Source organism: Cyprinus carpio, chromosome B24, assembly GCF_018340385.1.
Source record: "Cyprinus carpio isolate SPL01 chromosome B24, ASM1834038v1, whole genome shotgun sequence".
In the NCBI taxonomy this organism is placed as follows: domain Eukaryota; kingdom Metazoa; phylum Chordata; class Actinopteri; order Cypriniformes; family Cyprinidae; genus Cyprinus; species Cyprinus carpio.
The window spans coordinates 14,218,906-14,238,682 of record NC_056620.1 but is presented as its reverse complement, the minus strand read 5'-3'; the positions used below and the strand labels follow the sequence as shown (position 1 = coordinate 14,238,682).

The window sequence follows — 19,777 nt, the reverse complement described above, 5'->3', positions numbered from 1 at the left end:
ACAGTTACACTGTTAGGTGGAAACGAAACGCCTCGTGTTGTTTGCCTTCATTCCGCTGCTCGCGTTCACGTTGAGAGAGCAGACAGGTATTTTGGAGAAAACAGTTTTAACAATGCCGGACTGGATCCGAGTTTTTAAGATTGCTTGTCCAAATGAATGACTGTACGCCATGGAGACAGCGCGAGAAGAAAGCGCGCAGGGGAGCGAGGATGATGCGGCCCAAGAAGACGCCACAAGTGTGAGTAATTCATGCTGCTGGACCCCTTAAATATCACTATGATATCAATATCAAAATATCAACCATAGTTTCCGACAAAATAACACGAGTCACTTTAGTTTTTGTTGTTAATGCGAAATCATTAACAACGTTAATCATATGTGGGATATCCTTCAAATAAAGAAGAAAAGTATAAATACATTGTATCATGTTTTTTGATTGCACACTGATTTTTAAAATTATATTTTCATTATAGTAACTAACTACGTTATTTTATCGTAAACTGCAGTCACCATGGTCGTATCTGTGAGGGGTAAAGCATTTGATCTCTGCTGAAATTATGAGTCTAGAGGCGGCTATATTGTAGAATTAAAACACTTTATACTCAAATGTCAAAAAAAGTTACTCGAATCAATGAACAGCACTAATAAAGCCCCATTCTTACAGATCATTAACTAAAAAAAGTTGGTTTAGGGTTTAGTTACCCTTTAAAGGTTTGACATTTGTCAGATAGACTTGAAAAACAATATGATCCTTAGAATACATAATTGCATAAAAGTTGGTTTATCTAACGTTATAATCTCATATCATTATATATTTTATATTCCTCACCATACCTTCTAGGGACCGTATCTCCTAGGCGAAAGATAGGGACCGTATGTAAAGTGTGCTCTGACTATTTAAAGTGTAAAAAATTTTTTTTGTCTATGTATTTTACAAAAATGATTGAAACAGAAATATTTGTGTGTATGTGTGGACATCTTAACTTTGCTCTTAATTAATTGTGACAGAGCCATTACACGTTTTCTGCTCTTATCGTTTATATTTCGTAGACGGTCCCTATGTAACTTAACATTTTTGAGTTGAATTTTGTATGAATTTTGAGGAGGCGAACATGAAATTTACTTGATGTCAAATAAAACTCAATTCGCTGTTGTCTGAAAAATATCTTGGAAAGACTTTTAACCCATGTTATCTCATTGTAAATTAAATACAGCGAACGAGATGGGATGACATCATGTAAATAATGTATGACTGGACAACCACAATGGACGCAACACTCATGGTGATGGTCGCAAAACCCTTCAGAAATGTTTATTTATCTCTAATTAAATTTAGCCTTATTAAAAAGTTATATCCAGTAAATCAGTTGGTAATACCACAGTAGGTTACTTTGGAGTTATTAATTAGTGTAACTTATTGCAAGGTTCTTCAAAAAAATACACTGGTGTTACCATGCTAATAATAATTATAATAAATGACAGTACCACACACTTTTGTAAGTTGTTGTGAACTTTAAATTTGATTATGGGATAATTAGATTGCATTTATTTATTTATTTATTTTAAATGTTCATGTTAACACCAGTGGATGACCCCATGAAATTAAAATATTGTAGTCAACATTTTAAGTGGATCAAAAAAGTTCATCATAGTTGTCCTAAGACAATAAGGCATTTTGGATTTAGGTTTTAGGACAAGTTTGATGAAAGGTCATAAAGGTCATTATGATCCACTTCAAATGTTGACTAGTGTAGTTAACACATAAAATGTTCATATTATATTCTAGAAAACCCTGGCCTAAATGCATCTATCAGGCTGGACAGATAGAGATTGCAGTAATTGGTTGTATAGTTTACAGTGAGGGAAATGACTGAGGCAGTTACCCATTAGATCATTGTGAGCTCAGAGTGAGGTGGATTTTGTAACCCAGTTGGATCTCTCTCAGAATTACTGAGTGACTTTACCATGTAACTCTAACCACTCATTGCAATAATATCTGTTTGTGATAAGGCCACAACACACACCTTGCATCCAAAACTAAAGCCACTAACTTCCCACTTATTTTCCTTTTGAACCGTTAAAAATACATCGACATAGATATCTTACTCAAGAAAAGTGAAAGACATTGAGTCCTGAAATGACAACAGCGCTTTGGTGGCATAATGTTTGATATCTTCATGACTCGTTACGTTGTGTAATAAAACTATCAGAAAGTTATAACGGTACTCTTGCAAATCACCATAATCCACATCATCACCCTGTTGATTCTCCATTAACAGCAGTTAGCTTTTTTTGTGCCTGTGTTACATCAGATCAGAATGTGATACATACCTGTGGTTTCAGGTAGCTGATGTATCCGTGGAAGTGGCTACGGTGGACGCAACTCTTAATAAACTATGCAGAAGATACAACAGACGCAGAAGAAGAGCAAAAAAGATAAAGAAGAAAAACCCGATACTGGATCTACAGAATCTGGCCATCCTCATCACAGTGGTGGTGTTTGTCATTGTGGTGATAATGTGGTCACTTCTGTGGGTTTTTATATGTAAGCTAAACAAAAACACGAATATACTGTTCATACCCTTGCGAAAAAGAAGTGTGCTTGTACTAAATGTGCAGTTGTAGTGTGCTTCAAATTTTAAAAAGTTTATATTTTAAAATAAACTACTTGATAATATCATATTAAAGAAATAAAAGGCCACTTAAGTGTTCTTAAAGAAACTTAAAGATGACATGCAAGTTTCAGTAGAAATAACATTAAAGTATATTTTAATTTAGCATCGCTTGTTGTCAGTACATTTGTCTGATCATTTTTCAAACAAATGTAATTTGGTTTAGGGGTCCAAAAACATTACATTCAGTTAGCACTTATTCTTTTAAAGTATTGTTTTTCCTGTAATAAGCACACTGTTTAAAAGTGTATTTTCACAATGGTATTCAAAATTATGTCCACAGTTTAACTGTAATTTAACTGGAAAGTGCACTTTGTGTTTTGTAGTCCGGAGAGAGAGCAACAGTGGTGTGTATTTTGCTGGTATGTTCCGTGTTGCCAACGTGGAGTTTATACCAGAGTACCGGCACGCTGACTCCAGTGAGTTTGTGTCCATGGCAAACCGCATTCAGCATGTGGTGAGTGACACAGCATAAATATGTCATAAGAATAAAAGGCCTTAAAAAACATTAAAACCCTCACCTTAATGTTTGAATCCAATGATAACCAGTGTATACCGAACATCTTCAGTGTCCAGACTCTACAAACAAACCGTCATCTCTGATCTGAGGTACAGTCACTCCAGTATTACTCTGCTAGGAAGATTTGGAAGGTTTATAATTTCAATAAAGTATCCATTAAAAGTCTGTACTAATTAATTTGCTATTTTGACATTTTTCATTTGGAAGTTCAGATTTAAAGTCTACATGACGTCACTATTTATTTTCAGCGATAATATTTAAAAATTATTTCAGTAAATAATACTGTAATCTCACATCTTCAGTAATAACAATCAAGGTGGTGTACTGGTGCATTTCTGGATGATCTTCGTGGTGCCGCATCTGAAGGGTCCATCAGTGTGTGAGGACTGTGTGAGTGCCATCCTCAAAGACTCTGTGCACATGAGTCTGAAGAACCGCTCTTCAGTGGGCTTCCTGCAGGGCCTTCCTGTGGACATCGACTCCATTCTTGTTAATGGTAATCCTAATTTACAATGTTAGATTTTGTGCACATATTCCTTGTTCAATTTTTTGTGAATAATTTCAGCTTCAAAAAATATTTTCATTTTCAATTTCTGTTTTCTTGTTTTCCCAGTTGCTTTACGCTCAGATTACTCATCAACAGCTGTGGGTAAGTCAGTCACTACTGATAAATACATAAACATGACAAACCAAGGTTGTGCACAATTCAAAACTGCTCTTTAAATCTAGCTCATTTCAGAACTTGACTTCAATTTACATTTAAGGTAGCAGAAAGAATGCAAAATTGCAATTTGATTTTTAAAAAATGTAACATACACTACCGTTGAAAAGTAAGGAGTTCGTCAGTATATTTTTTATATATCAGTAAATATACTTTTTGAAAGAAGCCTATTGTCCTAAAAGCAGTAATATTTTGAAATATTATTAAAAAAGAACTTTTTGTGGATACTTTTTCCTTATTTTTTGATGAACAAGAACAGCATTTATTTGAAATATTTTGTAACAGTGTAAATGTTCTAAACTGTAACTCAATTTAATGCATCCTTCTTTACTGAAGAGAAGTATTACAGTACTTTCTTTTGAAACAAACAAAAAAAATCATACTGACCACAAACCTTTGCTTGGTACATGTACATATTTCTTCATATTTCTTTAATTAAATTTAATTTCATGGAATAGGTGAGGGAAAAAAAAACATTTGTTAGAATGCTAATTTATCCAAGTCTTCAAAATGAAACCATGGATGTTAATATTTATTTTTATATTTTTTAAAATAAATTTTTTATAAAGTTAAATAGATGTAATACTTTAATTTAATTGATTTGAGTGTTTTTTTTCAATACATCAGAAAATGTTTGTTTATATATATATATATATATATATATATATATATATATATATATATATATATATATATGTATGTATGTATGTATGTATGTATGTATATATTTCTTAGTAAAAAAAAACAATATTCATTTGAGGAAGTGAATTTGTTTATTAACATTGTATTTACTATGCTTTGTCTCAAAACTTGTATTGGACTAATGAAAGTCATGAAAACCGATTCCAGTTCAATTCAAATTCACACTTAAATTGTGATTCTTAAATTCTAAATCTAAATCAATCAAAGACTTTTTGAATGTGTATTTTTATTAACAGAACCTTGTATTGTGTTATTGCAGTGCTGTGTATGATGGGTGCTGTTATCATCTCTCTGTGTGTCCAGGCTCTCAGTGTGTGGATAAGCTGTACGCAGGTGTTCCTGATGTCAGTATTCCCCTCAATGTGTTCTCCTCATGGGGAGGCTTGAGCTGCTACATCAAACTGACAAGTGCTCCAGGCTCTGTCATCCGTCTCACTGTGAAGAGCTTTCGCATTGACCCTAGTGACTGCGTCTATGATGCCCTCACCGTGTATGACTCTCTACTTCCCATGAGAGGCATGATTCTGTTCAGGTAGGGTAGAAAGTTTTATTATTATATGCCTATGGATATATAACTTTTAAGATTTTATTTTAGGATTTTAGGGGAAATCATTCCGGAACATCTACACATTTTATGGTAGATGTTTTACAACACATTCAAATGCTCCAGAACAGATTGTTAAGGGAAAAACTGGAAGACAAAGTAACTGACAAAAAATAAAAAATGAGATGATCAGTTTTATTTTGATGCATTCTTTTTAAAGGTTCTGTGAACCAGTGTCAGCCCCGATCTCATTGGTCTCCACCTCCAATGTCATGCTGCTCTCCTTCAGACTCACTCAAGGAAACAAGATATTCCAAGGACTCTTCCAGGCTCTCATGGAAGAGCGTGAGTCCCTTGACTAAAGTATCTGTATGTTTGTATGTCCGATTATGATCCTGATGCCCTTTCATCTTTCCCATACACAGAGTGTATGAATATGATAGCATTACCCGCTGGCCCAGGTGATGCTGGAGTGATAACCAGTCCATTCAACCCCAGTCTGTTGCCCCGTCAGTGCTCCTGCACCTGGATGTTTCAGGTACTGCACCCAATCAAAAGCTTTTTTAATGTGTAGCAATATTATCCACAGCATCCATGTGACAAACGGGTGTTTTTTGTCGGGTGTTTATGTGTCAGATGCCCAGCAGTGCTCTTGGTGTGGCTCTCAGGTTCCAGAACTACATGCTAAAACTAAAAGACTTGCAAAACTGTGAACACGGCTGGTGGAAAGTCAATGAGATTATGTAAGTGATATTTCAGAGTCAAAGTTAAAGTACATTTCATTGTGTACTAATACCATGAATTTTTTTAGAATAGTTCACACACCCCCCAAAAAACTATTATCATTATTTACTCATTTACTCATTTTACTTTTTTACTGTTCTGTGAAAGCAAAAATTAGATCTTTTAAAGATCTCTTTTCCATATAACAATAGTTTACACTGACCAAACACCAAAAAAGACCCATAAAAATGTTCCATACAACACAAATGTTTTGCCACAGAAGATGGTCAAACAGATTTGGAACAACATTATGGTGAGTAAATAGTGACAGATGTTACTTTTGGTGATAAGTTCCTTTAATATTGATAGTAAGTCATATTTATCAGGTTATAGACTGATTCTAAACATTTTGAGCTGGTACAGAAATAACTGCAACTGATTTACAGATACTGTGGAAATTACGTTGACCATTCAACCGTCTTCCGTATTCCTGCGCAAAACCCTGAAGTGGTTTTCCGCTGCAGCTCACGAAGTGCTGCCCAACCCTTCAGTGCCACTTACAGCAGCTACAACACCAGCCAGCGTAAGAACAATGCTGCCCAAACAGAGGAAATGCAGAACAATTTCAATAGTCATTTTTCGTCAGTAGTACATTCTCACTTACGAGCAAAGGAATAATATGTTATAAGTCACTAGAATGACTCATGGCACCAAATGTTCTTGTTGTTTTTGTTTTTTTTCTCAAGCATGTCCAGAGGGTCACTTCCTGTGCTCCACAGGTCTGTGCGTGGAGAAGTTCAGGCGCTGTGATGGACTGGATGACTGTCAGGATGAAAGCGATGAGATTTTTTGTTGTACGTTAACCACAAAATCATGTAAACACAGTAGTTCTACAATAGTAAAACTATCAAAATTTAGTTAAAATTCACAATTTTATTAGCAATTATTTTTATTCAACAGCTAAACCTCCTAAAATCTGTGAAAGTTCATCCCCTTTGCACCCATTATACATCTGTAATGGAGAGATGGACTGTTCCAGTGGTAAAGATGAGATCAACTGTACTCAAGGTAACGTGAGAACTATTTAAAAATTCAGACTTTGAGATGCGTTAATTGTATGTACAGTGATTAATGTGTTGGCTGTGCAGAGACTAGCTGTTCTGGAGTCAGTTACCAATGTGGCAATGGAGCCTGCATTCTTAAGAAAAATGCTAAATGTGATGGCTTACCCGACTGCTACGACCGCAGTGACGAGAAGGACTGTGGTGAGTTTTACTGTGGTAACATCCATAAACATTGTGTTACTCATCAAATTGGTTTGTAGACACATAAAGAAACAGAACAGATTTGTATTAGTTTAAACACCATCCATGTCTGTTTTAGGGTATTTTAGTCATATTCTTGAATTCCGTTATTTTTATTAAAATAATCTTGTATGAGCCAAACAATCAACAGTATGGTAACTTCAAATCCATATTCATATTGAGTTATTCAAAATGTAGTCAATTTGATGTCAGTGTATTGCCGTCACAGATTTAAAGATAATCAAAATTTATTATAAACCTGAAGACAAGAAAATGTAAAAAAATAAAAATAAATAATAATAATAATAATAATAATTGCAAAATCAACTGAATTGCAATCAAAATTAAAGCTGTAAGCAGCATTGAAGCGGCCCTCGCACCTGGTGGCTTTAGGGAAACTGTGAACGGAAAGCAATATGCATTTTAAGTGGTAAATTTAGGAGGAATATGTCGTTAATATGTGACAAACTTCCTGCTGCCAGCTGGTGGCGCTATGACTATAACTGAATATTGCAATGTAGATGTCTTCCAGCCAGGACTTTGATCAAACATATGAAGTTTGGTGCAGATTGAACATGGAACGTTTGAGTTATGCTGGGTACATACTAAAAATTTGCAAAATATTATAATATCTTTAAAATGTGAGAGACCACAAACATGAGGACAAAAAAAAATCCCAGATTTAACCATTTTGCTCCTATAGTGTGGGGTGTGCCACAATTTTCTCCCCATACATCAGGATTTCTGATGCGATCAGGGCGCCTCCGACGGTCTTTCGAGCAGATTCAGTCACTCTTACCAAACCTCACACCACAGAAAAATCTGATAAGATAATTTTTAGAACCACCAAGATAATCAGGACATTGTCTAGGATTGTCAGAAGGGGAGAAATCGGACGAAAATCAGCTCAATTATCTTGTGGTGTGTACCCAGCTTTAGTACAAAACATGACATAGGCACTTTGTTGAAATTTTATAGGTGGTGATATTGAGCCATTTTGCCACACCCACTTCTGAAACCTATATCAGATATAAATTTTCGCCACTTCTGGTGCATGTGCAAAGTTTCATGAGGTTTGAGCATGTTTAGACCCTCAACAATGCAATTCATTTTGGAGAAGAAGAAAAAAATGAGCAAATCTAATACCCCGGTGCTCAGCCCCTAATGATGTTTTCTTTTCTACAATTATCTTGCTGTCACTGGCATTTTTGCTTACACTTTTATTTTCTCCCTACTCAAACTTTGGTTCTTCACTTGTGATTCCAAATTTGTAAAGAAAACCAAAGCATGAAGAGGGAGAAAATAAAAGTACAAGTTAAAAAATGTCAGCAAGAGCAGAAAACAAATACACATGTCAGATTGATGCTAAATATCAAGGCAAAATCCACAATCTACAAAGAGACTCCAAAAGTTCATTTAGGACCTCCAATTTTTACGTATAACTTGCTAACCATTCAACCCAAAATAGCCATCATGTTCCTATGATGACATCGCTGCTATTATTATGATCTATTGACCTTTTTTGCAATGGTCGACTTGAAATTGTGTTTGGTAATTGGTGTGTATGTATGTGTGTGTGTGTAATAGTTGAATCAGAGGACGATTACAGGAGTCAAGCTGAGCTTTGATCATGCTTCATTCTCTTCCTGAACGCTCTCTGATTTTAATGGCTTTGGCTCATCAGATGCACTTGTCATGACTGAGCAGTTTATGCACATACAATCATACACTTCTGGTCAAAAGTTTGGAATAATCTTTGGCACAAATAGCCTCGTTGTTAGCATGCAGACATATAGTGCTGTTGCGATTCGTGTCTCCCGAGTTCAAGTCCCGGCTCACGGACCTTTCCCGATCTTTCCTTTCTTAATTGAATAGCATGAGACTTTTTTCTAAAAATTAAAAATCATAATTATTTAAAAATTTTGAATAGTGGTGTACACACACCTGTATCTGTCACATATTTTTACATTGTTACATATCATGTCATTCATTTTGGATGCTTGTACGCTAATGCAAAGTATATAATCTTCTTGTGTCTGATATGTTTCCATATAATTTGTAGCCTGTGGCAATCCCACCCCTTCAAAGCGTGTATCTGACAGTGCCGCCACACAGCAGCGTATTGTAGGCGGGATCAATGCGCTGGAGGGGGAGTGGCCATGGCAAGTCAGCATGCATTTTTCTGGTCAGCTGTACTGCGGAGCATCGGCCCTCTCTGACGAGTGGCTCATTTCAGCAGCACACTGTTTCAGCAAAGAAAGGTGAGAAATATCAGGTAGACCTACAGTATAAATTACTGAACATCAAAGTTTAATGCCTTTTTTGTTAGTAGCACTGAGCTGGGCTTAATGTAGTTTGAGCATTTCTGATTTTTGATGCTTTCAGGTTGGCAGATCCACGTATGTGGATGGCTCATCTAGGCATGCTAAACCAGGGCAATGCCAAGCATGTGGCCGAGATCCGTCGATTTGTTGTGCATGAATACTACAATGCAAGAAATTTTGACTATGACATCGCCCTTGTGCAGTTGAAGAAGGCCTGGCCCAGCAGTCTGGCACAATATATCCAGCCCATCTGTCTGCCGGCCCCTTCACAGACATTCACTGAGGGACACCGCTGTTGGGTCACCGGCTGGGGCTACCGTTCTGAACAGGGTAAAGAGCTAAAAAACACTGACAAACTGATGTAACAGTAACATTTAAAGTTTTGGGGTCAGTAAGATTTTTTAATGTTTTTGAAACTAGTCTCTCATGCTTACCAAGGCTGCATTTATCTGATCAAGAGTGCAGTAATATCATGAAATATTATTACCATTTAAAAAATAACTTTTCTATTTTAATATATTTTAAAATGTAATTTATTCCTGTGATGAAAAAGCCAAATTTTGAGCAGTTATTACTCCAGTCTTCAGTGTCACATGATCCTTCAGAATTCATTCTAATATGCTGATTTGTTGCTCAAGAGACTTATTGTCAGTGTTGTCATAAGAGTTAATATTGCTTAATATATTTGTGGAAACTATTATATATATTTTTTTCAGCAATCTTTGATGAGTATAAAGTTTAAAAGAACTACATTTATTTATTTGCATGTAGAATTTTTGTAAAATTCTAAATGACTTTACTCTCAGTTTTGATTTGTCCTTGCTGAATAAAAGTATTCATTTCTTAAAAAAATAAAAAAAACTTACAGAACCCAAACTTTTAAAGGTTTATTATTATTATTATTATTATTATTATTATTATTATTATTATTATTATTATTATTATTATTATTATTATTTTTACAATATATGGCATATAAATAGCATTTTTTCCCTTTGTTTATACAGATAAGGTTCTTCCCACTGTATTGCAGAAGGCAGAAGTTAGCATTATAAGCCAGAGTGAATGCAAGAGAAGCTATGGTGCTATATCACCCCGCATGCTGTGTGCTGGTGTGCCCTCAGGAGAGCAGGATGCCTGCCGGGTGAGGGGAGATAACAACCGTTGGACTGGTTCCTGCTTTATGAACCGAACCTAAGCTTAGTATCTCATTTCAGAGCATTATTAAAGGACTAGCCTTTCTCTGTGATGAAAGCGAGCTGTCTCTTTGGATTTTTACATAACCAGTTTTTGATTTCAGGGAGACTCAGGCGGTCCTCTGTCCTGTCAAGCCCACTCGGGCGGCCGCTGGTTTCTGACGGGTATTGTGAGCTGGGGTTCCGGCTGTGGCAGACCCAACCTTCCCGGAGTTTACACCAGAGTGGCCAAGTTCATAGACTGGATCCAAAGACATATTCAAAACTTATGAAAATGCACAGCCAATAAATCCACCTTACAATGAATTATGTATTTCATACACTCAAAACAAGCCATTGTCATCTCAACTGTTCCACAGCAAATAGGCTATGTGTTACTTAATGGTCTGTCATTCATCTAACACCATTATAATACATTTGTCTTGAATAATACATTACTTGTAGTCTTTCTTTCAGCAATTACAAATAATTCCTGCCAAATAAAAAAAAAAAAACAAGTTAACATTTATACTATATAGTATATACATATTAAACCTTTTTAAATTAAATAAATTATTAAAAATTGCATATATTAGCTGGTCTTCCAGCCTGGTCATAGCTGGTTTGCAGGCTGGTTTTAGAGGGGTTTTGGCCACTCTTTATTATTATTATTATTATTATTATTATTATTATTATTATTATTATTATTATTATTTTATTTTTATTTTTTTTAGCTGGCCATCTTGACCATAGCCAGGCTGGGAGTCCAACTAACCATTCATTGCACGCATTTTTGGAATACTTATATCAGATAGGTCAGTTGCAGCAATTTATGTGGGTTAAAATATTTTGTATAATACCAAAGTACCTTTAAGGCAAGTCATGTCACTCGGCGGCCATCTTTGAAACGCGTCACGGGCATGCAAGTGCAGCTCCTATCACTTTGTATGGGGAAACATTAAATTCTCCCAAACTGTTCACTAAACTTACGATTAAATTTCATATTTGAAATCACCATTGAAATCTGACAACAACTGTGTCATAAATTTAGTTTCTTTTGCTCAAATAGCTTTATAAAAAGCTTATTTTTTCAGGCTAGATCAGCCAGTGAGCATTCACACGTCTCGGAACGCTGACTGTTTCTATAGCAACCGGACGCTTCTAACTTCAGCTGCAATGACGCGCTGACTATACCGATTAGCGATTGGCTCTTTCATTCAGAAGGCGGGGCTTCCTGCGATTGGCCAGCCATATCAAAGAGAAGACTGGCAATATTGAGCCTTGCATTTTTCCCAGTTCAAAAGGTATTGATAATACCGCTAAATTGGACGTTTCACCGTTGCCCATGGCAACATACCAGCGGTGGCATCATGAATGCGAGAGAGCTTAAAAAAATAGGTAGACATGTTACTTTGTAGCTAAATATGCTAATTGTTTATCCAATATTAATAAATATTATACAATATTTATTAATGATTATTAACAATAGTGTAAGTAGTGCTTTAATATTGTTTTTACAGTGTTCGTTTTGTTCCTATAAGTAGCCTTTTTCAGGTCCAATTGTCCTATTCATTCATTTATTCATAATTTTTCTCAAATAGCCTACACTTTTCGTTTATATGCACGAGCACCACATGGCCATAATTATATTGATATTTTAGAATAAAAGCACCCTCATCCACATCGAGAATGAGAACACATACAGTAAATACTCTCATAAGAAGGAAATGTCCCAGTTTGGCCCAAGATCGAATCGTTACTAATCGACGGGGATATATTGAGTCTCTGCTCTCAGGCTGCACGCCTCGCTGGCTCGTAACGTGAGACACGGGGAAACAACAGGGAAATATTTCATCCACACCGACTTCTCTTAAACAAATATTTTAGCTATGCGCTGATGTTTTTCGTCCCCAGCATACGGATGCATTCTTCTCCGCGATTAATTGAATGCCGCTCTAATCAGGTACCATCAGATTGTCCATTGTGGCCCATGGCACACGCACACCACGGGAGAAGTTTGCCCACAATTTCTGTCGCACGGATGGCTGTGTGGATTGTACCTGCTCATAGTGCTCCCTTTGTGCCGCGGTGCATGCTGGGTGCCGTGCAGCCCCTGTTCACGGAGGGACACGGAGAGTGAATGCTCGCAGCGCCAGACCCGCTCAGGTCGGGTTTCTCCGGGATCGCACTACGTCTGCGGGCTGATTTCTGTGCCCGAGGTATTGTTCTGTATCGCTGCATCGGAGCCATACGAGAGCGGGCCATGAGGACTTTTCCCAAAAACAGAAGCTGCGAAGTTTACAGCGTCTCTGGTTTGGGAGCCTGCGCCCCCGCCGGTGCACCTGCACAGGTAAGAGACCCTCCATCAGCACCGCGCGCGCACAAACACAGCGACTAGATCGAATTCAACACTTACTGCCATGATGCTTCTGGGCACTTTTGGCGTCTTATTTTCATTACAATTGATTAAAATTGAATTATTCTTACTTAAAAAATACGATCCGTTCCACTGTGTGAAGGAAACATTGTTCAAACGTATGCATGTAGTCAAATTATTCTCGTTTTAAAGTACATTAACTTGTAGCAGATAAATACATGAATAGTATTAATCAATGTCTTTTTATTTGTAGCTGATAAATACGGGAAAATGTTATTTAGTATGATGAAAATATTCGGGTTTTTTAACACAAGCTTGCATGGATGTTACATATCAAATTCTACAAAAAACATGCTGACTCGGATTATATATGAAATTATACTTTTTCAAAATTGCCTTGTACTTTCAAAGGTCTTGTAACTGCTGTCACATGGTGGTCATATACATCTATGGTTCCATGAAGAACATTTAACCATTTCTGTTGACCCTTTCCATTCTTTGAAATGGTTCTTTATAGTGGAAGTTTCTTCAATGTTCTTTACACTAAGAAAAAAATGGTTCACACTAAGAAAAAAATCTATTCACTGAAAAGTTCTATGGGGAACCAAAAATGGTTCTTCAATGGATCACTGTGAAATCCCCTTTTGGAGTCTTTATTTTTAAGAGTTTACAGATTCTAATTGGTTGAACTGACGTGTTACAACTCACCTCGTGTTACAACACTCCTCACTCTCTCCTGTACACATTTACAAAAGGTATTTTAAGCTCATTTCAGCTGTGTTAATGAATGGAAACCTTTTATTTTGACCACCGGGTCGCCTGTGTCTAAACGTTGGTCTTGATAGTCTCACGAATGTGCTTGTCAAAGATGGAGTGCTGACACCGCTGAGAGGGGCCGTGGGAAAGCAGACCCTCAAATTACGCTTTGTGTGACTCCATGGGGGAATCCCACCAGGATATCCTAGTTCCGCGACCCCTTCCTCCTAATGAAAAGATGTTTAGAATGATGTGACAGGAAGCCAATTAAATACGACACATAGGGTGTCGTAGGGTGACAGAAAGGTTGCAATAGTGATCATGACTAAGAGTAGTAGGCCTATGCTGTCTCAACAAGTGATGTTAAGGCAAAGTTTCTCCACTTGTGTTTAGGAGGACTTTGTGACGAAACCCACCCAGACGTCAAGTCCATCTAGCAGCGAGTCTGACATCAAGAGCCCGGTGGGCAAGAGAGCGAATTGCAGGGCATGGAGTAAGTGGGCACTGAGAGCCTCCCCCCTCCTCCCTCTCTCGGCTGCCATTGCACTGACTCTCCATTTCCTTGCATGTAAGTTAAGACGCTGTGCTGTAGAGGAATGCTGAGATTATGATCTGGTATGTTCCAGTATAGCTAGTCAAGCCTCTCATCCTTGGCCGTCCAAGGAGATTCTTCAAGGGAAGCTAGAAAATGTTCCTGTTTTGTTTGATAGGCTACGCATATACACTGAGCTGCTAGATATGTTTTTAAATACATATGATATACGTGATCCCCAAAAATACAGTAATATTGTGAAATATTAGTACAAATTAAATGAACTGTTTTCTACTGAAATATATTTTAAAATGTAATTTATTCCTGTGATGGCAATGCTGAATTTTTTGCAGGCATTCTCCAGTCTTTACTTTAGTGTCACATGATCCTTCAGAAATCATTCTAGTATGCTGATTTTGGTGATTTCTTATTACCGTTATCAATGTTGAAATCAGTTGTGATGCTTAATAGTTTTTTTGTTGAAACGGTGAATATGTTTTTTCATGATTCTTTGACAAGCAGAAAGTTAAAAAGAACAGCATTTATTTGAAAAATAAATATTTTGTAACATTATAAGGGCCGGTTTCATAGACAGGGCTTAGCCTAAACCAGGATTAGGCCATAATTCAATTAGGACATTTAAGTAATTTTTATAAACATGCCTTAGAAAAAATCCTTACTGGTGTGCATCTTAAAGGGATACTCCATCCCAAAATTACAATTTTTTTATTATTCACTTAGCCCCATGTCGTCTTCGGAACACAATTTAAGATATTTTGGTTGAAAACCGGGAGGCTTGAGACTGTCCCATAGACTGCCAAATAAATAACAGTGTCAAGGTCCAGGAAAGTATGAAAATCATCGTCAGAATAGTCCATCTGCCATCGGTGATTCAACCGTAACATTATGAAGCGACAAGGATACTTTTTGTACACGAAGAAAACAAAAATAACGACTTTATTTAACAACTCCTCTCCTCTGTCTCTCTCCAAATCAGCGTAGCGCCATTTTGGCAATTCTGAGCAGTACACAAGCGTCATACACTCTTCTGTATCAGCTGCGCCACAAGGATACGTTTTTTATGTGTATTTACGCTTTGGTTTGAAGGAAAACAGCGCATCGGCGCAGCTTGGCTGACACAGCAGAGCGTACACTGTGTACTGCTCAGATTTGCAAAAATGGTGCTACGCTGATTTGGAGAGAGACAGAGGAGAGGAATTGTTGAAATCGGTTCTCTTTTAGTAGTTCAGTCAATGTACAGTTAGGAGTAACTGAATAACTCGGGGTATTGGTTTATTTCGTGTCAGCGGGAGTATAAGGCACGTTTATAAACTGAATAATTTAAGTAATTTGTGGATTAGTGCATACTGGAGATGCAAACAGTTTTAAATGATTGATTTGGTGAACTGGTTCGACCGGTTCACTAAGAAGATCCGGTTAAATAGAAAGATTCGTTCGTCATCCGGACATCACTAGATGAGACAAAACCAATAAAATCCATTATAAACGAGGCATTCTTGCATCCAGTGGGGACATAAATTACTGATTATAATGACTTATACTGTATTTTAACGTGTTGCGTATCATGCTGCGTATCGCGCTGCGTAAACATAAAACCATGTCTGCATATGTGATCTGAGAAACAACAAACAACAAGCCTACTCCACTGCTCAAAACTCGCATTTGAATCATCAGTGGCAAATTATTTAAATATAAAAAACCCCTCAGAAGCGCCAGACTGTCCTTGCAAAGTTTGAACTTTATAGAAACAACCTTTTTGCCACAGACGCATTGCAGGCTACTGGTTCAGGAAACAGTCCTTATCCTCCATAAAATGCGCAGCACACATCTGAATATTTGGGTTGAACTGTTGTGGAACAGTGTTGAAATACAACTTAACCACTGATTTCTAGTTGTGTCCTCTTTAGAAAGGCCAAACAAAGTAGTTTCACTTCAATGGAACACAGAGCGACTCCACAACATGGCAGCGGCAGCAAACAGAGAGAATAAACGTTACGCCTTCTTTCTTTGCGTGAACATTTGGGCGGCGTTATGCAAATCTTCCCACATAGTGATGTAGTCATGTGGGGGCGTGTTAGAACGAGCCATTTTAGGGGGGTGTGGATGACTTTTAACTTTTATAAAGAATATCTCTTTGGATTTGAGACTTTAGTCTTTGCAACTTCACAGATCTTCTTTATTCACCAAGAGCTTGTAACACTCCAAAGATAATGGAAAATTTTTAATCGCATCATATGACCCCTTTAAGACATAACAAAAGCACTGACATGTTTTAAGATCAGTCAGTGCAAGTTTCTTTCAGGTGAAACAGCTCAGATTTACATTTTAGTCTAGGAGTAGCCTTAAGCCTTGTCTGTGAAACCGGGGGTAAATGTCTTAATTGTCACTTTTGATCAATTTAATGCATTTAATGCACCCTTTCTGAATAAAATTATTCATATTAATTCTAAAAAAGACCTTACTGACCCCCAAAATATTTTTAATAGTACACACACATATATATTATGTAAACACAAACTTGTATTTTGGATATGATTAATCTTGATTAATCGCTTGGCAGCCTATTTAAGTATTTTGCAACTTTTTTTGTGAAATATTTTGCTTGAAAAGTATCTGTGTGCTTCTGTTTTTAAAATAAATGGCACTTGATTTAATATTTTGATATATAATCCAACTGTACAGATCATTTTCATCAACATTTAAACTTTTTAAAGCATTTTAAAATGTTTTGTGTTATCTCTGAATGTATCATCTCTTCATATAAGTGTTCCTGTTCCCGCAGCCTCTCCATCGCTCTCAGTGTTCTACCTTGGAGGAAGCATTGAGTTCTCCAACCTCAGCTTCTCTCCAGACCTGGCAGACCCGTCGTCTACAAAGTTCCGCCTCCAGTCTCAGGCGCTAAGCCATTATGTAAGCATAAACATACATAACAGTCTCTCTGTGCCGTCCTCGGCAACAAAGCTGGTTTCTCCGTGATCTCTCCGGAATGCAGCCACTCTCCAGAGACCATTCAAGGAACGATGCTCGGCCCTGGCACTTTCAAACGCAAAGTCCACCAGAGCTGCAGGTCCAGTGGTGCGCTCGTCCCTCATCGTCACCCTTTTAAATGTAAAGCAGGCTCTGATGAGTCTTCGGCCGCTCCGTGGCCCTCTTAAATGTAAAGCCAACTGTAACTGGAGCCCAGCTCGGTGTGAGGCAGCGCGGTGAGACTGGCTCCCAGAGGACTACGGCTTTTCAGGGCTGAGGACAAGAACAGTGTTTGTGAGAGGGACAGGGCCCAGGCAGGCTGAGTGAGAGGAAGATCAGTCCTTCAATAAAAACATTGTCTGTGGGCTTCCTCACACACAATCAGATGCACTGTACCTCTTTTCTGAGAGGCTGCAGCCAGCGGAGAAAAGAAAGGTAGACCAGGGGACAGAGTAGGCCAGTAGAGAGAGAGAAAGTAAGGATTTAGGGCACCGAAAGAGAGGGCAGGAAAGCCAGTATCATGGGAATGGTTGGCATTTGTGTCTGCATTAGGCGTGAGATTAATGGAGGCCAATGAGGAAGCCAGCCAAGTGTGGCTTCTCGTCCGGCGCGATGCTCTAATTAGCCTAAACGGAACCCATTTAATCCAATTTAATAGTGAGCGAATGCGATTGTGAGAACTGATGGCCTGCAGGTGTGCACTCTAGCTCATAAAACTAGTTCTAAACCCACCGCCCGCCCCTTCCATCCAGTGCTTCAGGATGACATTGAGCCCCAGACAATGGCGCTGTTGTTGCCCAAAGCTCTTGTTGCTCAAAGCCAATAGCACAAGAACAGTGCTTTTGTGCCAAGGCTGCAGGTCTCGCCTGGGCCACTGATGTCTCACCTTCTTCAATGACGTCACGCCTTCCGTAGCTCTGATGTCACTGAGACGTCTCAAAATACTGTTTATACCAGGCGGAAACTTCATGACCTTGGTAGATGTTATCAGTGGTTTGTTTACAGCTTTCAGAAATAGTTTGAGAATGGAAAAAGAATAGCGGCTGGTGTTTGTCATGGTAATTTTTCTGTATCATCTCTTTACTTCCTTTCGGTTGATGTGCCGTGGATCTGTTCTCAGAGTTGTATGATTCTTCACCATGGAGCACGTATTACCAGCACTCAGGAATTATTGCATTCAGGTGAGTCTGTACATGAACACAGATATCACAGTATGTTTATAAACTACATCAAAATGAGCCTTTATCCATTGTGTTTATGTGCAAGCACACAAAATGGTTTCTGATTGGCTAAAAAGTGCCCACATCTCTATTTTTTATTTATTTATTGCTGTTTTGCACTGACAGTTGCGATTTCTCAGGACATCTGTTCTGCTGCAATGATATCAGTCAGATAGTAATGACATTTTATGTTATTTTTTCAAAAAAATTCACTTACCAAACCTCTAATCAATGATCAAAAAGGAATAATAGAAAAATATAACAATTAAAAAAGTGTGACACCACTTTGAACAATGACCACAATAGTCAAGTGTTATTTTAGTAGTATTATGGTTGCACTTTTTTTTAAGGTGTTTTACAGTGTTATTATACATTTAAGTAGTCAGTTATATTGATTAACTACATATACTTACTATATGGTTAGAGTTAGGTTTAGGGTTTGGCTTAGGGTTACTTGCATGTAATTATACATAATTAATTGTTATTATAATAGTAAGGACATGTAACGTGTAATAATGACACCTTAAAATAAAGTGTTACCCTTTTCATATAGACTATTATAGTATGCATTAATGTTTTAAATTAGGATTTAGTAGTTGCCAAAGCAACATTTAAATTTTTCATCTAATGTGCATCATCTAATGTGTACCAACTAACAGAAACTATCATTTTAGTTGTAGATTTAGTTACCAACAACACTGAAACGGTCTTGCAGTATGTTCAGCACTTTAGTCACAGCTGTTGTTCAAGTAGTACTTGTAGTAAATGTAATGTGTTTTACTTTTCTTAACTGCCAGTCCTGCTCTAATGTGGTCACTCGAGGTTGTCTGCTGTACTCCGTGCACTGGTTTCTCTGTAGTCTGTCAGTGATGGCACAGCATACCAATAGCCTTTATTCTCTGGTCTGGTGCCATTCAATGCTATATGAAATGTGCAGAATACTAAGTGTGTGTTTTTTTTTTGTAGCTTTGAATGAAGGTGTTGTTCGGATGACCTGATCAGGCATTATTCCACCTGACCCTGTTTAAAAGTGCACCTAATAAGCTTAAATGAATACATTTATTAATGTTACAAAAGTTTTCTGTTTCAAATGTGACACTGAAGACTGGAATAATGGCTGCTGAAAATTCAGCTTTGCATCGCAATAATAAATTAGGCTACATTTTAAAATATAGTACATAAACAGCTATTATATTTCAGAATATTACTGTTTTACTGT

General features: G+C 37.4%; 1 protein-coding gene across 1 annotated transcript; it reads left to right on the top strand.

Annotated features, from left to right (window-relative positions):
- Positions 1-23: 23 nt before the first annotated feature.
- Positions 24-11,177, top strand: tmprss7 (transmembrane serine protease 7). Its single transcript, XM_042752528.1, has 17 exons — positions 24-238; positions 2,344-2,545; positions 2,999-3,281; positions 3,495-3,688; positions 3,806-3,841; positions 4,919-5,147; positions 5,380-5,504; positions 5,585-5,697; positions 5,796-5,902; positions 6,329-6,465; positions 6,629-6,736; positions 6,843-6,950; positions 7,031-7,147; positions 9,249-9,447; positions 9,572-9,840; positions 10,518-10,654; positions 10,811-11,177. Exons 3-17 carry the CDS (start codon positions 3,211-3,213, stop codon positions 10,976-10,978), a joined length of 2,118 nt encoding a protein of 705 aa, XP_042608462.1. The 5' UTR covers positions 24-238; positions 2,344-2,545; positions 2,999-3,210; the 3' UTR covers positions 10,979-11,177.
- The last annotated feature ends 8,600 nt before the right edge of the window (positions 11,178-19,777 follow it).